Raw genomic sequence first — 23,256 nt, 5'->3', positions numbered from 1 at the left:
GTCCTGGAAGGGGTGTAGCTTGAATTCTTGAGGCCTCTCACCTTCACTGGACCCAACCCCACTGAATCGGTGCCAACCCTTCTGAAACAGCCCATTTCGGCTCCCCTGCACTCAGGCATTGCACAATGTAATTAATCACTGAACAACTATTGGTTTTTGCTTCTGACAGTTTTGCTAGGAACTTCCTTGTTGCCGTGTTGGAAAGAAAATCCATTAATGACTTCCTCTTAAATTCAAAAGCTCTTAGTCTGCTGATGCTCGTGCTGGCTTGCAGAAGGACAACTGGCTCCTCAGGGCATCTGGGTTGAATAGCCAGAGGCTGTCACCAGTGTCCCTGAACAATGACAACTACTTGTGTGAAAGGTGGTACTCAGGTCCCATTTACTGGTAAAGCCACCATACTACATTGAATACCCAGGAACAAGTGCAGTGAAAGGGAAAGGGGTGGGCTCTATGAACATGGAGTTTGTGTTCACCCTCTGTGCCTTCATCTCCTGCTTTTGCATTGCTCGCTGAGATCTGCTTTCCTGTTCCTCTTCATCTGCTTATAAACATGTCAATGTCCCCAGAGCTAAGCAGCTCTTTTCTCTAGCATCCTTCAGCACAGCTAAACAAGCAAGATCCCAAACAGTGCAGGGAGCCTTTGTAGTGCCTGTCCAGGAGGTGGGAGAGGTAAGAACCCTTTCCGCTGTGGTGGTGGTTGGCAGCAGCTTCCTACAGCCAGCGGAAACCAGGACAAGGTCACAGCATCATAACTCCAGGGGCTGCCTGCTTCTGGTATCTTCCCAAGTGGATGTGCTCTTCCCCAGGAGTTGAGGACACCAAATTCCAGCTGACATCCAGGAGATTTTATGGAGTTACTCAGCTCTTCATACAAACAAGGCATGTGCTTGATGCCTGAAGAGAACATGTTACACAGAATCTGGGAATAATTCATTTTTCTTGGTTACTTCAGGCAAGACAAATAAAACCAAAATGGCCATGTAAAACAATAATTTATGCTAGAACTGGGGGTTTTTAAATATAAAAAAATCAGTATTTTTTTCTGGGGCATGTGGCATGCCCCTGAACAAATAGGTATCATGCTCAGCCTGGGCTCCTCCCAATCTTGCGCTGGTCCTAACTATGCGCTGCAGGGTTGAGCTCTTACACGGGCTCGTGTGAGAGCCAATAATTGCATCAGATCTAATTAATTACACATAATTGTATCTCTGAATCTGTATTTCTTCATTTATGCTGGAAGGAGGCACTTGCATTTAAAACAAACAGCTGCTTTGATTTGAAGGATGAATGTTTAATTTTCAGAGAGGGAACATAACAAGTTGTTTCACCCTTCTTAGTTTCATTCATAGGCCAGAGAGAAAATTAAGGTTACTTTTTTTTGAAGTATCTGACTTGCTAAATGCAGTGGGACAGAGTGAACCCTCGAGAAATTTGGAGGCTCTGCTTGACTTGGGTGAGTCAGCAAAAAGTGAGATCTTTCATTCCAACCTTCAGGGAGGGCTTTCACTTCTCCTTTGGTCATGGGACTGATCCTGCTTCTGTTCTTCCTTGCACTTGTTTTTTAAAGGACAAAGCCAACTTGAAACCTTAAAATATAAGTTTAAAGTAATTCCTTGAAACGCTTCTATTTTACAGCTTTACTTCTCGTTATTTTTTTCCTGCTTGTAAAGAGGTTCAACTCCCCTACTACTGGGTGACCTGCATGAGCCAAGAAAGCCAACCAGGCAGGGCAGGCTGGAGCAGCTCTCCACGAAGCTGGGTGCCCTCCATGTGCTGCTACCTGCAGCACCTGCTGCACCAGGGAGGGTGTGGGATAACTGTCAGCACTGCCAGTGAAAAAAAGATTTTTTTTTCCTGAATCTCAGAGTTTCAAAGAGAGCTAACATCACTCAAAAACCTGCTTCAATACAGGTAATTTAAGCTTCAGTGTATCCTTTGAACTTCTCTGCATGTTTGTCTTCTGATAAAATGGCAGAAGCCTACCATGGAGGCATTTTATGTGATTAAAAGCTTGTTGGAGCAGTTTTGGCAGAGGGGGTTGGGGAATGCTGCTCAGGCAGCATTTGACATGCCATACATGTTTTGCCAATTTCTTGTAGGTGATTGGGAGGAGGGAGAAGTGATAAACACCATTTGCTTTCAGTTCAAGCATTTTTGCCCTTGAAGAAACCCAGCCAAAATCACCCCAACTAGGGAAATGTGGATACAAAATCAAGTAGGAGATTTGATTTCATTTGTCAGATGAATTATTTTATCCCTTTCCCACTCAAAACAGGGAAATCTGCTTAATTATGTCCTTCAGAGCATAGAGCTGTGATAGCTCAGATACTTTTTGACACCATATTACAGTGCACAGCCTTGCAGATTTCAGTACACTGAGGGACTGTAGACTCTAAAGAGATTTTTGGTAGCCACTATGGTATTGCTTTTCACCAGATAGTTTCTACTGTCCAGTTCAATTGACCTTTAGATGTCTCAAGAGCTTTCATTTCTTCCCTTCAAATACAAGCTGGTCAAGTCTCAGAGGTACAGACACAATAGGGATGAGCTATCTTACTGAAATTTTTTTGGTCACCCTTGGAATATGTTGTAATAGCTTTGCTACCATCTCAAAATGATACCAATATCCAAATTGGACCACTGTTGTTTCCAAGGTCTCCACCTAAAAGAGGCAAAGGCAAAAACCTGTCTGAACTTGCCACTGTCACTGGAGCAATGGACATGCAGTCAGAGAGGAAACTGGAGCTCAGCTGTGCCTTACGTTCTCAGTGTCCATCATCCATCACCACAACAGAAAAGCTTTGAACCTTGATAAATTCTAGGGATTAGTTAATCTTGCATTTCAAACTCATGGAAGCTGGCATGTAACCTTCATCATATAAAATTCAGTGTCCTCCCAGATTCTGCAGCAGAAGAAATAGAGAACATCAAAAAATCACCAGCCTAACTTAGCCTGGGACATGCTGGAGAGCCACAAGGAAAATGGAAGGTTACATTTAAGGTAGAACTAGCAGCGGGTGTGGAAAGAAACACAAATTACTGAGGGCAGAAACTCAAGGAAGAGCATAATATTTTGACCCATTTTGCTTTGCAAAATAACCGTGGTGCTGCACAGGATATACACAAACAGATGTGCTCCAAGAACCGCTGATCTACAGCCAAGTCCCGCTTTGGGTATGGACGCAGGACTCCCAGCTCAGTCCACGGGGCTCAGCCATGTGTATCTGAGCATGGAGGTACCCTCAGGTGCACAGAGTTAAAGCACACTTGACCTTTGGAGGGTTCCTCTCCTGTGCTCTGGTGGGCTGGACCTCACCATCTGCATCTCTTGAGTCAAGCCGCTGCCACCGTTACTCGCTGAGGTGCTGAGATGCTGTCGCCAGTGCTTGCTTAAATGCCACTGCCTCCATTTTCTCTGAACTTCCAGCTGAACCTAGGTAGAAGGGTCACAAGATACTTAGTTCAGCTAGTTTATGTGGGAGCCCTGGACTGCAGAGAGCAGTGTAACAGGAAAATGAGAGTGGGTTATCTTTGCCAAGGTTTGGGTTTATTTATTTAAACCCCAGTTTAAGGGGTTAAGGTGAGGCCTGCTTCTTAACACATGTAGTGATACTGTTGTTGCAGTGATATATCTTTATATTTAATTGCAGGTGAAACTGTTCACAGAATCTAGCTGGCCTTAGGAAGGGTTTGGTGTAGATTTTTCCAGAATTTTAATTTTAGGTATAAAACCAGGACATTTTGGCACTCTAAGGTAAAAAAAAAAAAAAAAAAGCATATTTTCTTTTCAAAACCATTTTTTCTGAACCCTCTTGACAGATCAGTCAGAGTATTTCAAAGCTCTCCTTCATTTCAAAGTGACTTTTTCTTAAGCACTGGCTTGCTTTCCCCCCCCCCCCCTTCCAATTAGCTCTACATCTTCCAGGTTTGTATGTTTCCCCCCCACCTCTACCAGCAGCAGCATTTCAGAGTGCAAGTTCTAGCCCAGAAGCCTGGGAGTTGTCATGCAACTATAAAGGAAATGATCCCTCTACCAAAAGCTTTACCTTATAAGAATCCCAATAAACTTGGTCTGGGTATAGCTTTTGATAAATTCCCTCCTAAGGATTGAGTAAATAAAGCAGCCGTGGATGGGGTGGCAGATAATGGTATCATATGTCAGGAGCAGTCAGCTGTCAGTGTGACTGTGTGAGGGATGTGCTCCCACCCTCAGTTCCCAGACAATAATAATGTTATCTGATTTATGAAAGGGTTGCAGTAGTTGAGAGGTGAAGTTTGCATCTGGCATACAATTACCTAGGCTTGCCAGGTCTAGGAGGAATTTCAAGAGTGATGTTAGGTAGCTGGGAAGAAAACTCTCAGACAAAGTGTGTAATTCATTGGGGGATGTATCCCACTGATTAATGAGGCATGCTTCAGCAATAAAAAAGAATGTTATACGCACGAAACTCACCTCACCATTAAGAAAACAATAAAGTACAGCCACAACAAAGCCCTAAAAGATAAAAGAATCTTGGTTACAGGATTGCAGTTTCAGCTTTTGAATGGGGATGAGGCATCTCAGGGGAAATCAGACAGCTTGGCTTTGCCATTGGAAACTCAAGTCTGTTGCAGAGTTATATGTTCTACCTCTTTTTCTTATTTAAAAGAAATAATAGCTTGTCAAATATTACCTGGAATGATCCAAGAGCCAATTCAAAAAACAGCTGAATTTCCATTGTGCCGCTGCTTGCATCCTCAGGGAAAAAAGCAAAGATGATATAGTGGACCCCAAAGAGAGGGATGAGGAGGAGTGTTGACTTTGCAAGTCTCCTGAGAATGAAAACAGGGGGAAAAGCTGGTGTAGAAGGAGCAAGAAATGCTCAGGTGACCTTGAATGTCTTATAAGGGATGTAAGGGACGTACTTGTATTGGTTGAAATCACTGCTCCGTTTTTCAGGGGAGCTGAGCTTCCTCATCAGGATTCTCAAAATGTTGACAAAGAGAATGAAATTAATCTGGGAAAAAAAAAACAAAAACAAAAACACCAAAAACAAAGTAAGAATACAAAAGCAATCCACCAGACAACAAACCCAGTATCCACTTATGTAACTGGCAAGTATCAGCAGAGCCACTTTGGGGAGTTTGGACGGAGCAGAAATATTAGAGGGGTTGGGGCTGGCCTGCCTGTGTCCATGTTCCCATCCCAGTCTCTGTTCCTGTTTCTCCAGCCTGCTTGGCCACCCTGGGCTTGGATGCTGGCTGCTTTCCCTGCTGGTTTCATGCAGCTTTAGTTATGGTCAGGGCTTGTTATCCAGGCAAATCACCAAAGGGCAGGGAAACCAGGAGCATCGGTTTGGTCCCCTCCGGCTGTGGGGTTCTGGCAGCCTCTGCACAGTCTGGCCCCACTTTGGATGCCAGCAAAGGGGCAGCACTGGGGACTACAAGTGCTCTTTGTTCCCTGCTAAAAACACTCCGTGTGGTTTGGGATCACAAGGCAAAGTAGTTAAAAGTGGGGAGAGGAGAGAGTCGACACTGGAGTTCTTCCTTTTGTATTTTCCCCATCTCGAAGGGTGGATATCAGATAAAAATGCTGATCTGCTCAGTTTGGGTGCGGGTGAGGCAATAGCTGTTCCTGCTCATTTGACCCTCAGGCAAAGAGTGGGAGTTGCAGGGGAGGTAGAGCCGCCTGAGCGTGTCCGTCTGTCTGTCCCGCGGCCAGCGCCTCGCGCCCCGTGGGGAGCGACTTCGGGCTGATCTGCCCTTGGTTTGCACAGCCTGCAGACCTGTACCCCTCCTGCAACACCCTGCACTGTGGCAGGCCCTTAACCCTTCCCTCAGCCGGGAAACTCGGCAGAGGTGCATCCTCTTCATGGTGGGTCCTGCGTGCCTGGGGGCGTTGCAGCAGGGCTCTGGGGTGGTGGGTCTTCCTAAAAGAACTGGGTTTCCTGGAGATGGGACAGACACAGCAAGTCCCTGAGTTCTTTAAAGTTACTGAATGGAAAGGAAGCAGCTCTGGCTGCTGAGGGAGTCTGCAGAGGGCTGGAAGTTTGGGGAAGCTGGGGAGGGAGGAGGAAAGGAGTAGAGCTGGGGGGAGCTAGAGGTGGAGAGCATGAAGGAAAGAAATACTTTAGGGGTGGTGGGGAGCAAAGGAGGTTCAGGTCTGGGTATTCTGGTATTTTTAACCCGTTAGGCCAGGGAAGAGCCATGTAGGCTGAGCAGGACTTTCACTGATAAAAATCACAGGGGAAGGGGGAGCGCTGGGATTCCTGCCCGGAGGAATTGCCCGCGGGCAGCGCGGGAATGAGCGAGAGCCGGGGAACACAAAGGTATTTATCGGTGCTGATTTTCTGCCTTTTCAACTGCTGGAGGCTGTGAGGAATACAGAGATTAGATCTGGGTTCTTAAGATCTGGCTGTTTGTTTGGTTATGGGCTTGAGTAAAGCCTCTTTTGAGGAAAACCTGCAGAGTCATGCAGGCGGCTTCTGCCTTCAGTAGCTAAACAAGGCAGGATCAGCATTCTGAGGACACTTGGAAGGCGATAGCGGGTGGGGGCCGCCAAAAGATAAACTAAGATTGTGCTTTTTGTCTTGCCTGGGTCTTGTTGGCTTTTATATATTGCTGAGTGGTTCCTAGCATGAGGGTAGTTTCGTAAAGAAAAAGAAATGCCATGACCTCGTTAAGTTGATCCCAAATCACTTGTGCAAGCGATCTGCTGCTTGTCTTGTGGGGATGCAGAATTGCTCACTGGTCAATAGGAGCAGAACTTTAACCCACCATCTCTGCTGCCTGGCGTTCTGAGAAGTGTGCAAGTGTTGCAGTTTGTGTTTTGCAAACAAAATTGTTCTTACTGGAAACGTGAAAACCTCAACCAGCCCTTGGGGTTTCGCTTGGAGTGTCAGCAGGTTACTTGAGAATAACCAGCAGTTCACATTTCTGGGCTAGGGTTTCAGACTGGTCATTGCAGCAAGGTCTGACCCAGAGCATCTTCATCGGGCAGAGCAACTATCCCAAGCAGCAGCTCCAGCCCCCTGGTACCTAAGGCTCTGAAGGAGTGTACCAGCAAATGCTCAAAACACAGGTGCTGAGTATTATACACACCAAACTGCTCTTGTCATCATTACTGCCTTGCACTGGGCAGGCTCACACTGAGTTTCAATGCCTCTGCCTTAATTCACTGAGCAGTGCCTCAGTGCTGTCCACTAATATATGGTGTGTGCAGCCTGTGAACTGTTTTCATTCCTGAAAACAAAAGCCAGTGGTCATGTAAGGCAAGTTGGTTTTGGCTTTGCTGAGAGAGGCATTGACCAGCAGACACAAAAATAATTATACTGAACTGTACAGCCACTCATTTCTCCTCCGGAGCTTTCCTTAAACCTGTCCAAAACAAGCTTCCACAAAACAGCCAAGTTCATGTGAAATCAACAGGATGTGGAAACCTGATCTTCTTCAGGCTCTCGCTTCCTGGGAGGACACTAGCTTTTCTTGTGAACTTAGCTTTGGGGCATTAGTTACTAAGTCCTGCTGAGCAGAAGTTGCTTAAGCAGTAACTCATGGGTCACACCGGTTCAGACACATGCCTAAGATCAGTTCATTAACACACTTCTAAAGCATGTTGAGTAGATGAGCTCTGACTTCACAGTATTTGAAAATAGAGTTTGAATCTGCTTGTTCCAGGAAAGACTTACAAAAATAGACACAACTATGGGGCCTCTAATGATCCACCAGGTATTGGCATCAGTGTTAATGTCCCAACACCTGTAAAAATAGAAGGTGCAGTCAGTTATCAAAACATTAGTATCTTTTCAAACAGGTTTAGTCTGTTTTGCACCTTAGATAGGCCCCTATTCTCTTTTCTACAAAACTAATTTCCTGTTCTCACTGAGTGGTACAATGTGTCTGACAGAAAACTGCCCACCTGCACTGGACAGAAACAAGTCCTTCCCTTAAACTACAAACACTGTTCAAAATTTTGAAAGGGAAAAAAGAAACAAAGTTCTACTGTTCAGAAAGTTAAATACAGATGCTGAAAACATCGTGGTCTGAATTCATACCTGAAGGCTACCTCCTACCCTTGAAAATGCTCAAATGGAAATGGAAGATTTTTCTTGTGTTGCTCAGCTGTACCTCTACTCACACCCACACTAGCATCCAGGCTCCCACCGCAGCAGGGTGTTGATTGATTTACTCGCTCCCAGCAATTAGAAATGAGCAGGACCCCATGGAACAGCGTGCACAGGGGCTGCATGCTCCCCCTGGCATGCCAGCTTTCCCCACTCCACACCACTTACCCAATATTTTCATGGAGTTGCCGAGCAGTCGCCCATGCAGCCACAAACACGGTTGGGGCACCTGCAATTGGAAAAACCAGTTACTGCTTCACAAGTCCATCCCAAAGGCAGAAAAACCCAGTTGTTCTCACTGAAGGGAGAACCAGTACCCCATCCGAGGGTGATGAACCACCAGAGGAACTTCCTTTCCGAGAAGAAGGAAATCACCAGGAGAGTGTGGAGGTACAGTCCTTCCACAAGCAGCCAGCTGTAGTTAGACATGATGCAATACTGAAAGAAGACCATGGTGAGCTTACAGCCAGCCTGAGGAAAGAGAGGATAATTAGCTCCTGCCTGGGTTTGTTCCTACCTTCTAACAGAGACATCGAGCTGTAAATTAATCTTGGCAAATAGAGATTTTATAGCAATTAGAGGACTGAATGGGTGTCCTCGAGACAGGGGTTCACATGACAAGAAAGCAGAGCTGGCACTCCTAGATGCATTCATCAACTGCCTCCCTAGAAGAACTGAATGTCTCATGGACGCTTGGATTCAGGTTACTGTCTCAGGGGAATTTCACTATTACTACCTTCCTAGTACCAGTAACACAAATATCACCTTAGAGAAGCATATGAATGTATTGCCAATCCTTTTTTTTCACAAGAAAAGCAGTTGATAAAGACAAACTAAAATGTTCGCAAAATGTTCTTTTTCTGCAACAAATATCCAGCTAAACTAGTAGGATAAAACAAAACAAGCCTATTTTTGTTCCTCTCCCTAATTCTTATCTTTTAGTTTAAAGCAGTGACCATCATCTCCAGTGTTGCTCACCCCTCCTCACACCCAAATTTTCAAAATAGCTTGCTGCCAATAAAAAGAGAAAGGCAAAACCATTTCAAAATCTGGGAGGTCCCAGACTGTCTGAATGCAAGCCTTTACCTTACTATCAGGTCTCACACTGCAGTATAAATCAGCAACATTTAATGTGTTCTCAGAGAAGGGGCAGAGCATACCTCTCCTCTCCCATAGCCCCTCATGATGAACATGAATCTGGGATGGAGATTTCCTTCCCTGTACACTAAATCCTGCTAGGATCCTGCTGGGAGATTGAGGGGTGGAGCAAGCAGGTGAGCAGAGGATTACCATGTGTGCCCCACAGTAATTTGTGTCTTCAGAGGAAAACAAGACAGCATCCTTGATGAAGCTGGATGAGGCTCGCAAAATGAACGACGTGAAGAGATGCATGTGGATGTAGTTCCTCGTGCAGTGAAGTCTTCTGCAAAAAAAAAAGAGAGAGAGATCCAGTGAAGTGACATTCCTCACCAATGCAAGGAACCTGTGGCTGTAAGAAACAGGTTTCAATCCTTAGTAGTGATAGACTGACAAATGAACAGTGTTTTCTGTCTGTGAAAGGAAGACTAATGCATTTCCCAAGAAGCATATCCTAGAGAAGAGAAGACCTTAAAAAGGTACAGTCGTATCTGCTCCACTCAGGTACTAAAACAAGCTGAACGTTACCAGGAAAATTGTGATTTCATGCCAATATGCTTGTTCTAGCATCCCTCCCTCCCTCCTTTCTGTAGTAACATGAACTCAAGGTGTTTATTCACACTTGGATGAATTTATTTATTCTGCCAGCCCAGTGCACTTGTGCCTGCAGTGTTTTCTGGACTAAATCTCCACATAGTATGTGTCCAGAGGCCGTGCAGCCTGAATATAAATTTGCAAAGTAGTTGGGTTTCCTTTTGCCCAGAGGTGCCGCCCTGACATTTACTGTAAGGGAAATTGATTTCACTGAATAAGCAGCACAGTACAAATTCCAGGTTACAGGGATGAGTGAAGATAAGCTGCATGTCAGATTGCTAATAGAAACCTGAAACACTTTACCACAAGTCAGTGCAGTGGCACTTAGAACAAAGTTTTAGCCACAGTCTCAAGTGGGGAAAAGAGCAGCAGGGGGAAAGACACTCTGCCCAAGGGACATTGAAATCATGGGAAGACCTCATCAGGGAGTTGGTGCAAATGCCATTTGCAACATGCATCCAACTGTGATTTGGAAAGAAAAGGAGAGCACAATATAATGAGCAGTCCTGATATTTTCTGGGAGGCAAGATTCAGAGATAAATTTTGTCACTAATTTCTTCAAAGGTTTTCAGATATACTTCGATTTTTAGCTTGCCCAGAAAGTCAATAGAAGGATTTGTGTCAGCTGAGATGACCAGAAGTTCTGGCCAAACACAAACCAGAGATGCTTCTCCTCACCTAAAGGAGGCCAGGACCACCAAGGCTATCATCAACGTCACAAGGGAGGTGCAGTATCCAACGGTGTACATGGTCTTCAGGGTCATGAAATAGGAACGCTGCAGGGGAACATATAAATCACATCTTTACCTTGCCTGCCTGGTAGAGATCAGCCTGCACCAAAAGAAAGATCCCTCCTCCTATTTAATGAATAAATTTTCCTGTAAAATCATCTACTGAAATTTCACCCTGAGCAACCACTTCCAATCATTTGCAGAAAATATTCATGCTGAAAACCACCAATAGCAATAGGCCCACCTGGGTTAAATCACAACATCAATCAGTCTCTCCTAAAAGTGTTTCTCCCCAGGGCCCCAGAGCAGCAGATCTGTGGTCATGGGCACTCAGACTCACTCTGGCCTCGTTGGTTGTGTCGTTGACATTGTAGCCACAAGCAATGTCAGGTCTCGGGTACGGCTCTGACCAGCCCTCACTTGTACAGTTTCGGTACACAAAACCTGTGTGGTAACAATAAAAAAAAGACACAATGGAGTATGACCATTTCCAGTTTTTTCTTTGTTGTTCTCGGGGTTCAGTCACCATGTAGGGTTGCTCCAAGAGCCAGGAGAGTGTGTTGCCCCTGGCAGTGCACTCTGCATTGCTGGAGGCAAAATGCAGCTGAGCTGATTCTGTTGATACTTGCCCGACGTACTTGTATGGGTCATAATATTGTTTGCCTACTCAGGGATGACTGTGATGGATGTGTTTTTATTAATTGCAACATAAATAATACTGCTCAGTACATCTGGTGTTTCTTGGCCACTCTTCCAAGATCAGCAAACACATGACTTGTTCAGTCACAGATTCAAGCTCCATGCAAATCTGATACTCTGCTGAATGCTCCCACCTCCTTACTGTGGTTTGTCATGCTCCAAATAGAACACAAAATTGTAGATGGTCACAGATTTTTAGTAAGATTTAAATGAACACTAAAAGTTTTTTCCTCACACTGGGCATTATTTTTCACAGTTGATTTCCTTGCTTACTTGCAAATTAAAGGTTAGGAAGAAATTCCCCTCACTTAAGCTCAGCTTCTGGAAAACTGAGTACTTGAGCTGTGTCCCTTGTAGCTGTCTTCAGAGAAAAATAGACATTTGCAGAATTCAACTCATTTTTCAGGCTGGTATCCACAAAGGGCAGTCTATCTGACCGTCTTCTGCTGGGATGTCTGACTTTTAGACTCCTAATGCTGAGTGAGATGAATGCCCAGCAAGTTCCACATGGCTGAATAGGATAGTTTTGAACTTGTCCATATTAATGTCTGGCCCTAAAGTGGAAGTGGGAAGTCGTGCCCAACACCACTTACAATGTCACTGGAAGAAAGTGGCCTTAGCAGGCGTTTGTTATGTGCTGAAGAGAAACTTTTACAAAGAAGTAAAATAACTGCCTACTGTCCTAATCACATTGATCTGTCTGGTAAGAATCATACTTCAGAAACGGAGTGAAATCCTGGCTTTGTTGCAGTGATGGCAATGCTAGCATGTATTTAAAGGGAATGTGAAACCAGCAGTCCTTCCTAGTACAAGCCTTGCCAGAGGGCACCATAAAAGTCTATTTTTTTCTCACACATTTAGCCATGAGGACTTTAGGGTTTCTGGCTCTTGCAAAACATCCCTGCAGTGTTGAGGGAACTGAGGGAGATGCATATGCAGCAGTGTTTGGCAATCGTTTATCCTCTTTGGAGCCCTGCTGCAATTGTCAGGACAGAGTCAGGGCTCCTGCTACCTCTGGGCTAATGCTGGTGACCTGACAGCATGTCTGCACTTGATTTGAACTCACCTCTGTAAACCTGCAAGGCACAGCAAACATGCTTAGAACCCTGAGTGGAAAGAGCTCTGGGTGTGTCCTTATCAGACTATTATTCTGATGCTTTTTTGAACATCTTGTTCCGGCTTAGCATCTTTGAAAGGGCCAGGTTTGCTTTATAAGCCAGGTTCTCTATGTTTTGCTGCAGTGCAGCAACAACAGGAAAGAAGTAGCTCTCCCAAAATGTTCTCCCCAGCCTGTCTTGGCGCCCAGTAATGGTGCCAAAGTGCAGATTCTCTACTTCAGTGTGAGCAAAGCACTGTGCTTGTAAGCATGCCTGTGACTGTTTTGTGCTCAAGGCTGTCAAAGCAGATCAGACAAGAGGAGGTGAAGTTCTGTGTTGGTGTGCACATGCTGTTACATTACATGCAAAGCACAGGAGATTGTGCCAGGCACATCATATGGATGGGCACAAGGAAAATTTTAACAATGCTCCTGAGTTATGGGTGACACACACACTGGGGAAACTGCAGCATGCCCCACTCAGAGCAGACTGGGAGTCTGCAATCTGTCTAAGGATTTGGCTTGGTGTTTACTGGTACTTTGGAATTGCCTAGGCAAGAAGGAACTCTGGCTAAAGGGATGGCTGTGGAACTGGGGCCATCTGATGTGACCTTTGCCTCTGAATCCTCACGATTGTCACACCTTCCTCATTCCTTGCCTAAGACACCATGCTCAGTTCTGTTACTTGGTTCCAGATAATTTTGTTTCTTTGGTCTGCTATGTAGAAAGGGACCAGACAGTCTGGGCTGCAAATGCAAGTCTAGATGTGAGCACAGAGACTAGGGTTTGAGCAGAGCTCAGAGCCATCCACATGGATTAACATATGGGCCTTTGGCATATGTGGCTGCCCATCTGCTTTGTAAGTGGTGAGGAGAGAAAACCTTTGCTTTTCTTTTGAAGCAAGCAGATCTTTGTTTTTATTTTTCAAAATTGTTTCAAACAGGGCAATGACGGTAGCAGTAAATAAACTCTGGAGTCACAAGCCAACCACACTATAAAATCAAAGAAGAAGGTGGTCATGAGAATGAGGTTAAACTATTGCTGACTTTGTCCCAAAATGCCAGATGCAGAGACTGAAATAAGATGCTAAGGATGGACCAGGTCTTGGGGTTCTGTTTTGAACACTGTCACTCTGATTACTGTTTATCAGCTTCTCGATAAGGAGGGCAACTAAAGTTTAAGCTGACTATCTCCAAGATAAGGCAGTGAACATCCGAGATGTAGTTATGACCTTTGGATGTACAAATTCCTGCTTTCTTCCCCGGTGAGAAGGCCAGAGGCAGGGAGCAGTTCCCTCTAGTGGCTGTACCAGCAGGGATTTCAGTTACTGCGTTTAAGGGCCGGGATCACTGTGCTAAAGAAGTAGATGCCAGACGGATGGTTTCTTCAGCGATCTAAGCCTTCGTGTAGTTTATCCTTTGGCTTTAAACCAGCTTAAAGGGCTCAAAGGGCAGATAATGTTCGTGTGTACAGAAAGTAGCAAGGTTTTTATTTTAATCTGAGTGGCTCATGTCTGATTTAATTTAAAGAGCACTAAGTGCTTCTCCTTTGAGTTATTTAATCTTTATTAGATAATCTAATACTTTGTCTCCTGTTCCTCCCTTCATAAAATGAATCTGTCTGCTTTTCTGTAAGTACTGGACCTCATTAATCTGTGCCCTATAACTGAAGAATGCAAAACCCTCTTCTCATTTGAATCATTAACTCCCTAAAGAGAAACGTAAACACATTTCTTAGGCATTACTGAAAAGCAGAAATGAACAGAAAGCAGGCTTACTTAATAGCTCATGATTACTGTAGTCTACTGGGAGTAAATTTCACTTCATTTGTAGCTTAGATATCCCAGAAAAAAGGACAAAAAGCATTGCTTGATCTCACCTCTGTTTGAGTGAATGGTTTGTTGAGCCATGAAACCTGAATTTCCATGAGATTGTGCCACTTGTATGGATCCTGTCACAGGCAAGAGAGAAATCCCCAGTGCAGATTTCCTCTTAATGAAGGCAAAAAAGAGGATCTTTTCTGCCTGCCTAGCTGGATGTTTTGCTGAAACGCTTGTGAACCTAATGCTGTGCGAAGTTCCTCTGGGACCAGCCACTGGCTCTAGGAGTTATTAAAAGGGAAAGACAGAAATAAACACAGAACCTGAGTGGAGAAAACCCTTTTCCTTAAGAAACCATGCTAAAAACCTGCTTTTCAAGATAGCATTTAATTCCTGCACTTTTTCCCCTCTGGTTAGAAAACACAAACACTTAAAAGATATCGCTACCTTAATTCCAGCCTTTTCTATGTTCAGCTTAGAGGTGGGAACAGACCTGTTAAGTAACTATTGTTCTTTAAAAGGAGGGGAAAATATTCATTTCAAGTTCAGACCTGAGAGTAGTGTTTTTGTAAAGAAATAAAAAATAAAGTGTTTAATAAATAAGTGTTTAATAAAAAACACCTGGGTGAGAAAAGCATCATTTTAGCATTACCTTTTTTCCCAGTCAGCATCTGAAAGAATTCAGGGCAGTGAGCATTGACAGTCTGTCCCACACTGGATGAAGGCCAGCAGCTCATGTTGTCCCACATTCCAGCACATCTGCCTGGGGGGCAACAAGGAAATACCATACAGCATCTCCCAGTGACGTAACACCATGAAACTTCTTCCAACAATGAAACACTGAGAGACATCCCCAGGCAGCACAACACCATCCAACATCTCCCATGGACCAAGGCAGCTACAGGAACAAAGATGCTCAGTGCTCTGAAAAGCAAGCTGGATGAGACAGAGCAAGTCCTGCTGAGAGCTGGATAGGACAGAGCAGGTCCTGATTGCTTCAAACCAGCCCCAGCAAGCTCCCAGACCTGTCCCTTTCTTGTCATTGAGCCCACTGGTCTCTACTAGACACACAAATAGCAATTACAGTCATTCTGAATTTCACATCAGGCCTTTTGCTACCTGTTTGCTGGTAACCACTGAATGGCCCTGGAAAGATAAAGGAAATCAGATGGGAATATTTAAACTTATTTTCAGTCTTTCTAAAACTTTCACTTTGCATCACCCTAATGTGTTCCTTACATAATATTTTTAGTAAATATGAACAAATGCAACTAGATGACCCTGCTTGAGCAGGGAGGTTCGACCAGATGATCCATTGGTCCCTTCCAGCCTCACCCATTCTGTGATTCTGTGTCTAGGAGTTTAAAAAGCTTCAGGATGATACTTAAACCACAGATGACTTAAATCACAGACTATTCTGAGTTGCAAGGGACCCACAAAGAGAGTACAACTCTTAAGTAAATGGCCCATTTGGGGATCACACCCACAACCTAGACATTATTAGCACTATGCTCTAACCAGCTGAGCTAATCTCATCATACTGGGGGAAGGATAGAGAGGAACAGCACCAATGTCTTCCTTTTGTCACCATAAATACTCCTCTCTTTCACTGTGCTCAGGCTGTGGTGAAGTGAACAATGCCAACAGACCACTCACTGAGCTTGGCTGCCCGGACTCACCCCATTTCCCTCCGTTAGGTGCAAGGGCTGCTTATTTTAAGGATAGGCTTGTCATGGTCCCCTCTCACAGTCAGAGAGGGAGGCTTTTCTAGCTGCACCCTCAGCTTGACTGTATTGGGCTGGTAGAGATGCATCAGGGAGCTCATCTGGTGGCCAACAGAGCAGAGTATGATGGTGATCTCTACTTAGACATCTTACTTAGGTGCTGGATGCTGGCATGAATTAATTTTGCCCTGAGGTGCAGAGTGCTAGTGGAGAAGACCTACATTTGATGCTCTTTGTACCAAAGAGAAACTGTAATCCTACTATTTCTTATTTTGCTCTTCTCCAGATACAGGTTGAAATCATTCAGACTCATTCCCTTTTGCCTCCACTCCCTGTCAGTGGTTTGAGCACAGCCTTCTTTGAGGTTTCTGCAATTTAACAGAGGAAAAAAAAGCCACTGGGGTGTGTCAGGACTACCCTGTGCCTGCTGTATCCGGACGTGTGCCGCCTGCCCTGCACGCTCCCTGAAAGCTGAGGGGAGGAAGTGCTGACCAAGCACTCTCCTCAAACACTTCATGCTTTATAAGGCCAACCTCCATTAGCCTGACAAAAATATTTACATTTCTAGAAATGTATTGATTTCCATCTGTGCAGCAGTCCTAGTGCCTGAAAATACAGAGCTGTTCATAGCCAGGGTGGCACCTCAGCTCTGGTGTCCTCCCTGTGCCAATGTTTATAAGTCTTGGAAACGATTTACTTCAAAGCAAAAGTTTAAAGGCAAGCAAAACTTCACCTTAGGTGATATTTATGAGTTAACATGCTGCATTGTTTGGTTTACTGAACCTTCATGCCAACACCACAGGCATAAAACCCCAAAATCAGACCCCAATGCACAGGAAAACCTGGCAAAATTATGATGTCAGGTGGTTTCCATCCAGGAAGAGAAAACATAAACCGGCCGAGCTATTCCTCCTGCAGGTGGGCTTCTTGCCACTCCTCATGGATAAAAGCCGGTGTCTCCCACCCCCAGCTAGATAAAGAGCCTCAGGGTGGAGACAAAGCACAGCAACATCTCCTTCACAGAGCCCTGTGCATTTTGGGATCTCCCTCAAGCAGCACTCAGAGCATTCTCCCAGCAGCAATACACCATGATCAGGAGTCCCAGGTCTCCAGTAGCTTCCCTGCCCTGCTCCTTGCTCCCAAGAGAATTTTCTTGTCTTCACTCATGCACTAAAAAGAGCATAACTATGACTTGAGTTATGTTAATATTACACTGCTCCCTTTCCCAAGTTAATGTTGTCATAAGGGCAGAGTCCCTTTTCCCTTTTACTGCAGGAGGATAAGAAACACTCACTGCCCAGGTACTTTGTGCCTGATTCCCCAGCAATGAATTCCTTTATTTGAGCCATCTTCACAGAGATGTGAGCTCAGCAGCAGAGATGGCATGGTGGAAGCTTGTTCCCTGCTTTGTCCTTTTTCCTGCCCATGCCAGTCAAAGCTTCTGGGGCAGGTGCAGGAAGGACAAGGTGTGGAAGGTGCCCCACACCCTGTGAAGCCACCTTTATTCCCCCCTGCATGACCCACCAAGGGTATGCATTGAATTCCTCAGCTTTGTTTCTCTCTTCTTCAAACTGAACTCCTTGTTTGAGATTTTCTCCATGAGAACTTCAGATGTGCAGATACCTTAAAGGCTGGATGTATTTTCAGGAGTGTTATTTCTCAGAATAGAAGCATTACTCCCTAGTTTACCAAGGTAACAAACCTCTCTTAGAGTTTGGTAGAATTTTAGGTAGAATTACCCCATTTAAAAATTCCAGTAGCAAAAGTCCTTGGGTGAATTTTAAGATGTGGATCCAGTTTAAAATTGGATTAAGTCTTTGCTGAGAAGCTACTATTTGACTGAGACAAAACAAGACCATCTGTAAAACAGCACTCCCTGCTAATGCTAGTGCAGGTCCACACCTGCACGGTCCTGTGGAGTTTAATGTGTCTGAATCTTCTGTGGAGCTCTGGTGCCAAGGAAACACAGAGCTGAACATGAGAGCCATATCACAGGGTCAAAGCAGAAAAAGAAATAGGCTGACAAACCAACTTGCTCTTCACTGAAGGAAACAAACGATACTGATTTATTCATATCATTAAACTTCTTACATGCAATGAGACAGATCTGCCTTGTGGAGTACCTGGAAGCCTGCCATAAAGTATCTGGTCACTGCTATGTGTCTGTAATGCCCTGAAGCTGTGCTCACACCCATCAGTCTGCAAGGGACAGGGATAAAACAGTGACAGAGAAAAATGCTAGGCATCGTAAGAAACCAGGCAATAGCTCTTCCCTCTGAGTTCTGTCCTTGGGCCAGGTCATAGTGAGATTGTTCTTTGTCTCCAACACTCTCTGTTAGAGAGGAAAGCTTTGAAACTAAGAAAACACCTTAACTCTAGCTCCACATGGTAGCCTATCTGTGGCCAGGATAGCCTGCACACAGCACATCTCATGGGAGCTCCTTCCCTTCTGATGCTGGTGAGAACCTTGCCCATGTTACAGTGCAAAAACTCACCCAGAATCAGTTCAGTCTGTGAGATGCTGTGAGTGACACAACTCCATCCTTAGTGGTGATGGCTGGTCACACACTAAAAATAGTCACATGTCTTGTCTACACCCAATGTTCTCTCTGAGATGCTGACCCAGCAGCTGCCTGGGGGAACTAACATGCAGTTCACAGGCAAGGTTTAATAATCCCTTGCACATGACCCCAGTTGCTCAGCTGTGAAAGCAAAGCTGTATACATGATGAGGACTCATCATGTACACAACTTTCCCAGGCCAAAAACCTCCTTTGTGTGATGATAAATCCTCACTGAAATTCAAGAACTCTGTTAGGTGACAGTAACTTGGAACAAGGAGGAAGTAATGAGGACCTTCAAGCCACGTGATTTAAATGTTGACTGCTGGTCTTCATTGATTTTTAAGGTAAATATAGTTAAGTAAATTTGCAGTTGCAGGGGTGACTTTTTAAGTTATCCTTTTCCAAGAAGACATGATTGCAATTTGCAAGATTTTGTTGCTGGTTTGTTCCCTAGTTGTGAGGATTACAGTCAAGCAACTGGGTTAGAAGGTTCCCACTACTCTTCCCGTCATAGTAATGTCAGAATCCTGCTCTCAAAGCCTTGTAACAAATCTTACCTGTTTTTCTGCTCCTAAAGGAGAGATGTATTCTAAGTGCATACCTCCTGCCAGGAGGGATGCCAGGGTATCTGAGTTTGAGGCACCCAGTTCATGTGAGAGAAGCTTTTATCATGTGCATTTGTTCAGCCTTTACCTGAGCTCAGGAGCAGATCATTTTCAGTCGTTCTGTTCCTTGCCTCCAGAGAAAGAGTCTCCACACACTTTTCTTCCTCCCTTTTCAGGACGCTCAGAAGGTCACAGACAGGTGGAATAGCTTTGATCTACAAATTTTAAAAGCAGTGGAATCACTTTTCCTCTTAAAACTTATAAAATCTCAACAGAATATATCCTTTTTATGCTCATATTCCCCATGCAAATCTATCACTTGATTGTGGGCAATATTTCCTTGAAATACAGACAATTTTCCCAGTTAAGTCTGCATTTTTGTAGTAGCAGCAGGCAAGCACAGACTGAGTTTATGTCTTCTCCCTTGTGCTGACATTACTGACATTGAGAAAAATGTGTTATTCTGCTAAATTAAGGACATGAACAGGACGCTCTTCCAAAAGACTGCAGAAACATCCAGGACACTGCTGGAATCTCCTAGAGTAACAGAAAATTAATCACTCACCCATGGCTGTGTTAAACCATACACCTGGCAGGTCATTTTCCTGGGCACAAATGATCCAAATATGCCCACTGGTTGCAGACCACCCAAGCCTGCTTCCCTGCTACCATTTGGTAGCTGCAGGAGCCCACCTGAAAGCAGAATCTCACCCAGATTTTTGTGAGAATGTAGATGGTAATTTGTCCTAAGGTCATTTTCTCCTCTTCCCATCCTTCTTTCTCATAAAACCATGTGGAAATGTTAGTGTCCACTCAATCCTGATGTAGCAATTAAAATGTGTGTTTATGTTTTATGCAGCTGGACCAAAATGATTGAAAACAAACTGCTACAGACCATTAAAATGACAAATATTGAAAACCATTACAAAATTATTTGCAGGACAAGGTCTTAACAGTTACATTGTTCAGAAAAGAAGTATTTTTACCCTTTGCAGGGTAAAAGTTATTTTTACCAGTGTCTATTCTTTTTGACACAAGAAACCTGAATATAAGTGCATGCCCATTATAATGAATTAGATAATTTCTCTCTAATGGATAAACCCAAAATCTCTATAAATTCTCACTACAGAACTTTTATGTTCATATATATAAATGCATACGTATGTACACACATAATGAAGAGATTAGAAGCCAGTCATCAGGCTCTATTAGTTGAAAAATATCAGATAGAATTTATGTTCTTTGTTCAAGAAAGTTAACCCAGCAGCATCACATTGCTGCTCAACCTAATAAATCTTGTAGCATTGCTGATCACTTTCAGATTAGATTTGGGAGAAAGAACAATCCCTGAAAACCTTGTAATGAGAACTATTACTTTTCTACAATTAAATTTTAGCATACCAGACATTAAAGACCATACTCCCACTATTTTGCCTGGAATTTTTTTGAGTATTGTATCTCTGAACAAAGTTTGATCTTTTCAGCAGTGTATCGTACCTCATCTAATTGGTCTACTGTGTAAACTTGTGTTTAACTTCAGTGTCCTTCTCCCTTGTCTTTGTGTGTCATGAAATAAATGAACTAGAAATCACCTGGTTTTGCACAATGTAATAAATTCTCTGGAATCACACATGTAAAGACTTTATATGAAAGAAACACTCTTCTGATGCCAGGATTTGAACGCTGAGCATTTGAAGTGACCAGCATAACCAGTCTGGTTTGCATACGGGTTGTTAAGATGATACTGAACATATGTAAAAATAAATGCTAGGAATCATGTTAGCAATGATCTCAGAAACAGGGGAATACTCCATCTTAAAAAAGCCTCTACATTATGGGGGCACTGTTTTCCTTTAAGAAATGTGGGTCCTAAGAAAGTTTTTGTTTTAGAAAGATTTAAATTCTGTGTTATTTCTTTATGGCTAGAGTGAGGCCACACACTTTCAGCACACCCAGCTGTGAAGATCACCCTCATGATCTGATGCAGCATTACTTTCTTACACTAAATGTGTTGTTCAAGCAGGAGTACAGCATAGGTGGTGCCTTACAATTACTGTTTTACCCCACAGAGTTATGCCCACCCTATTCTTCTAATCAGCTGGATACCACTTCCTGGGAATAGATGTGCAACTAACAGGATTTTAAACCCAGAGAAAGCAGAGAGCTTCCAGGTGTGGGTTTAAAGACCTTGTATTCCACCAACCCTGTCCCCGAGCCAGTCTGTGCCAACACTGGCATCCGAGGCAGCAGGCTGGGTATGAGCGCTTGGATGTTTGCGGAGCGATGCGAAATCCACTTCCCGTGCCGTAGCCGGATAACCCCACTCTGCCACCAGCTGTGCTCAGTCTCACTTGTGTTTACCATTGACAAGTGGGAGCAAACAGCCTGCCCCTGCTGCTTAAGAACAAGAGGAAAAAAAACTACGTGCAGTTTCTATGTCTCTTCCTAAACAGTTCCCTGAAACAGTTGTGATCTCCTTGACACTTCACCAGCTACTAAAAGGATAATTAACTCTATCCCAACTGAAACCAGGACAGAGAGAAAGATCTCTTCATATTTTGTTTAAAGACAGATACCAAACCCATTCCAAACAGAGATAACTGTGATAAATAGATCTCAAGAATGGGCAAAAAGCTGCAATATTGATAGCAACAGCCAACACAGTTTTTAAAGTGTGAAATGAATGGATCTAAACATTATCCAAAATTCACAGCCATTTCATTTTAAAATAAATGGATTTAGTATAATAAGAGGATTTAAGGAGCAAGATGCCTGGAAAAATCAAAACATGTATTTTGAAAGATTAGAAGAACCAATAGAAGGAGGTGCTCTTGGGGACACCCTGAGCAATGACATCTATTTACAGGATCCTTTAGGTAGTACTAAGAATAAGAAACCAAAATTACAAGAAAACCATCACAGTCACAATTTTTATTGCAGAAGATGATCAAAAGGCAAAAGGTTTGAAGATTGCATTGACTCTGCAATTAAAATATCTAGGCAGAGCTCAGGTTTTCTCACAGTAAGAGCCAAATCCCCTGCTGGGACAAATAAATTGATTTTTCCATTTGTTGCAATGAAACAGTGATTTGATCCTTTCCTAACTTCTCACACCCAAGCTAGACATATTTCACCCCTTATTTTATATGCATTCAAAATCTGAATAACCTGAGTTGCACCTGGAGATCACAGCCCAGGTTCCACTCTCCTTTCTGACTGATCCAAGCACCTGGAGCTCAGCAGTGACAATCTGCTACATAAACCTCAGTAAAGTAATAAAGCTAAAAAAAAGAAGACAAACTTTGTGGTATAAACATGGCTTCACATTCCTTCAATCTGAGTCCAGGGAGGTACTGCTAGACGTGGGCATTGCCCCTTAAGGTATTGATTGCTGGTGTAAATCAGTAAAGCTTCTCTGAATGGAGTTAGATCTTTTGTCCTTCATCACAGCACCTGCTGTGTTTGTCAAAGTGAGTTAGTAACACTTCTGTCTTTATAAAGGTGGAGAAACTGAGGCATCCGGCATCTAGTCATCTGGCCACTGTCAATTAGTGCAGGAAGCAGCAGAAGCAGGAAGAAAAATAAAAAATCCCAGGTTCTACACCTACCTTTTTAAACAGAGGCACCACAACTTCATGGAATAGAGGTGCTCAGCATTACTCAGATAACATGTGATTCCATGCAAACGGGAATAAATAGATCTGAGCACCTACCGGGACAGTTGAAATCCAGAAGATCACCCAGATGGTCCACATAGTCAATCACAGTCTGTTTTCTTCATCCCTCATGCATCAGAGGTCAGCAGGCTGTTTGTATGCTCTCCAGCGTGGCTCCTAGCTCTTTTTCACTTCATCCTTTTCCCTCTTTGCTTTTTTCCCTTCCCAGCTTTGACTATCCTTAGCCAATGTTTCTCTCCAGCTGCTGAGCTCTAGAGAGCATCAACAGTGACAGGAACCCCCCCTCCCGTCCACCCTGCAACTCTCCTCCTCCTCTGCAGAAGCACCCTGTCCCAAGAATTACAGCACCTCTCTTGAGCATGTTCCTACTGTTGTCTGCCTCCCTTCCTGGCTATTATTCACTGTTATCGATGGGTGTCGCTGGGCAATGATCATTCCTCATGCTCCCACAACACGGGACCAAGCAGGGCTCCCCTGTGAGATGTCAGCTCCACAATGGCAGAGGC

At 43.9% G+C, this 23,256-nt stretch overlaps 1 protein-coding gene across 1 annotated transcript; it reads right to left on the bottom strand.

Moving 5' to 3' along the window:
• Positions 1 to 1,750: 1,750 nt before the first annotated feature.
• On the bottom strand, positions 1,751 to 23,012 carry SCTR (secretin receptor). Its single transcript, XM_053982286.1, is given in 14 exon segments — positions 1,751 to 3,436; positions 4,457 to 4,498; positions 4,677 to 4,815; positions 4,909 to 5,000; positions 7,671 to 7,740; positions 8,274 to 8,334; positions 8,423 to 8,576; positions 9,396 to 9,528; positions 10,515 to 10,612; positions 10,908 to 11,011; positions 14,834 to 14,944; positions 19,162 to 19,288; positions 22,787 to 22,945; positions 22,947 to 23,012. Coding segments are annotated over 14 exon segments (1,533 nt in total). The 3' UTR covers positions 1,751 to 3,259.
• Positions 23,013 to 23,256: the final 244 nt, after the last annotated feature.

This window comes from Vidua macroura, chromosome 7, assembly GCF_024509145.1.
Source record: "Vidua macroura isolate BioBank_ID:100142 chromosome 7, ASM2450914v1, whole genome shotgun sequence".
In the NCBI taxonomy this organism is placed as follows: Eukaryota; Metazoa; Chordata; class Aves; order Passeriformes; family Viduidae; genus Vidua; species Vidua macroura.
This window is presented reverse-complemented; position numbering and strand designations above follow the sequence as displayed.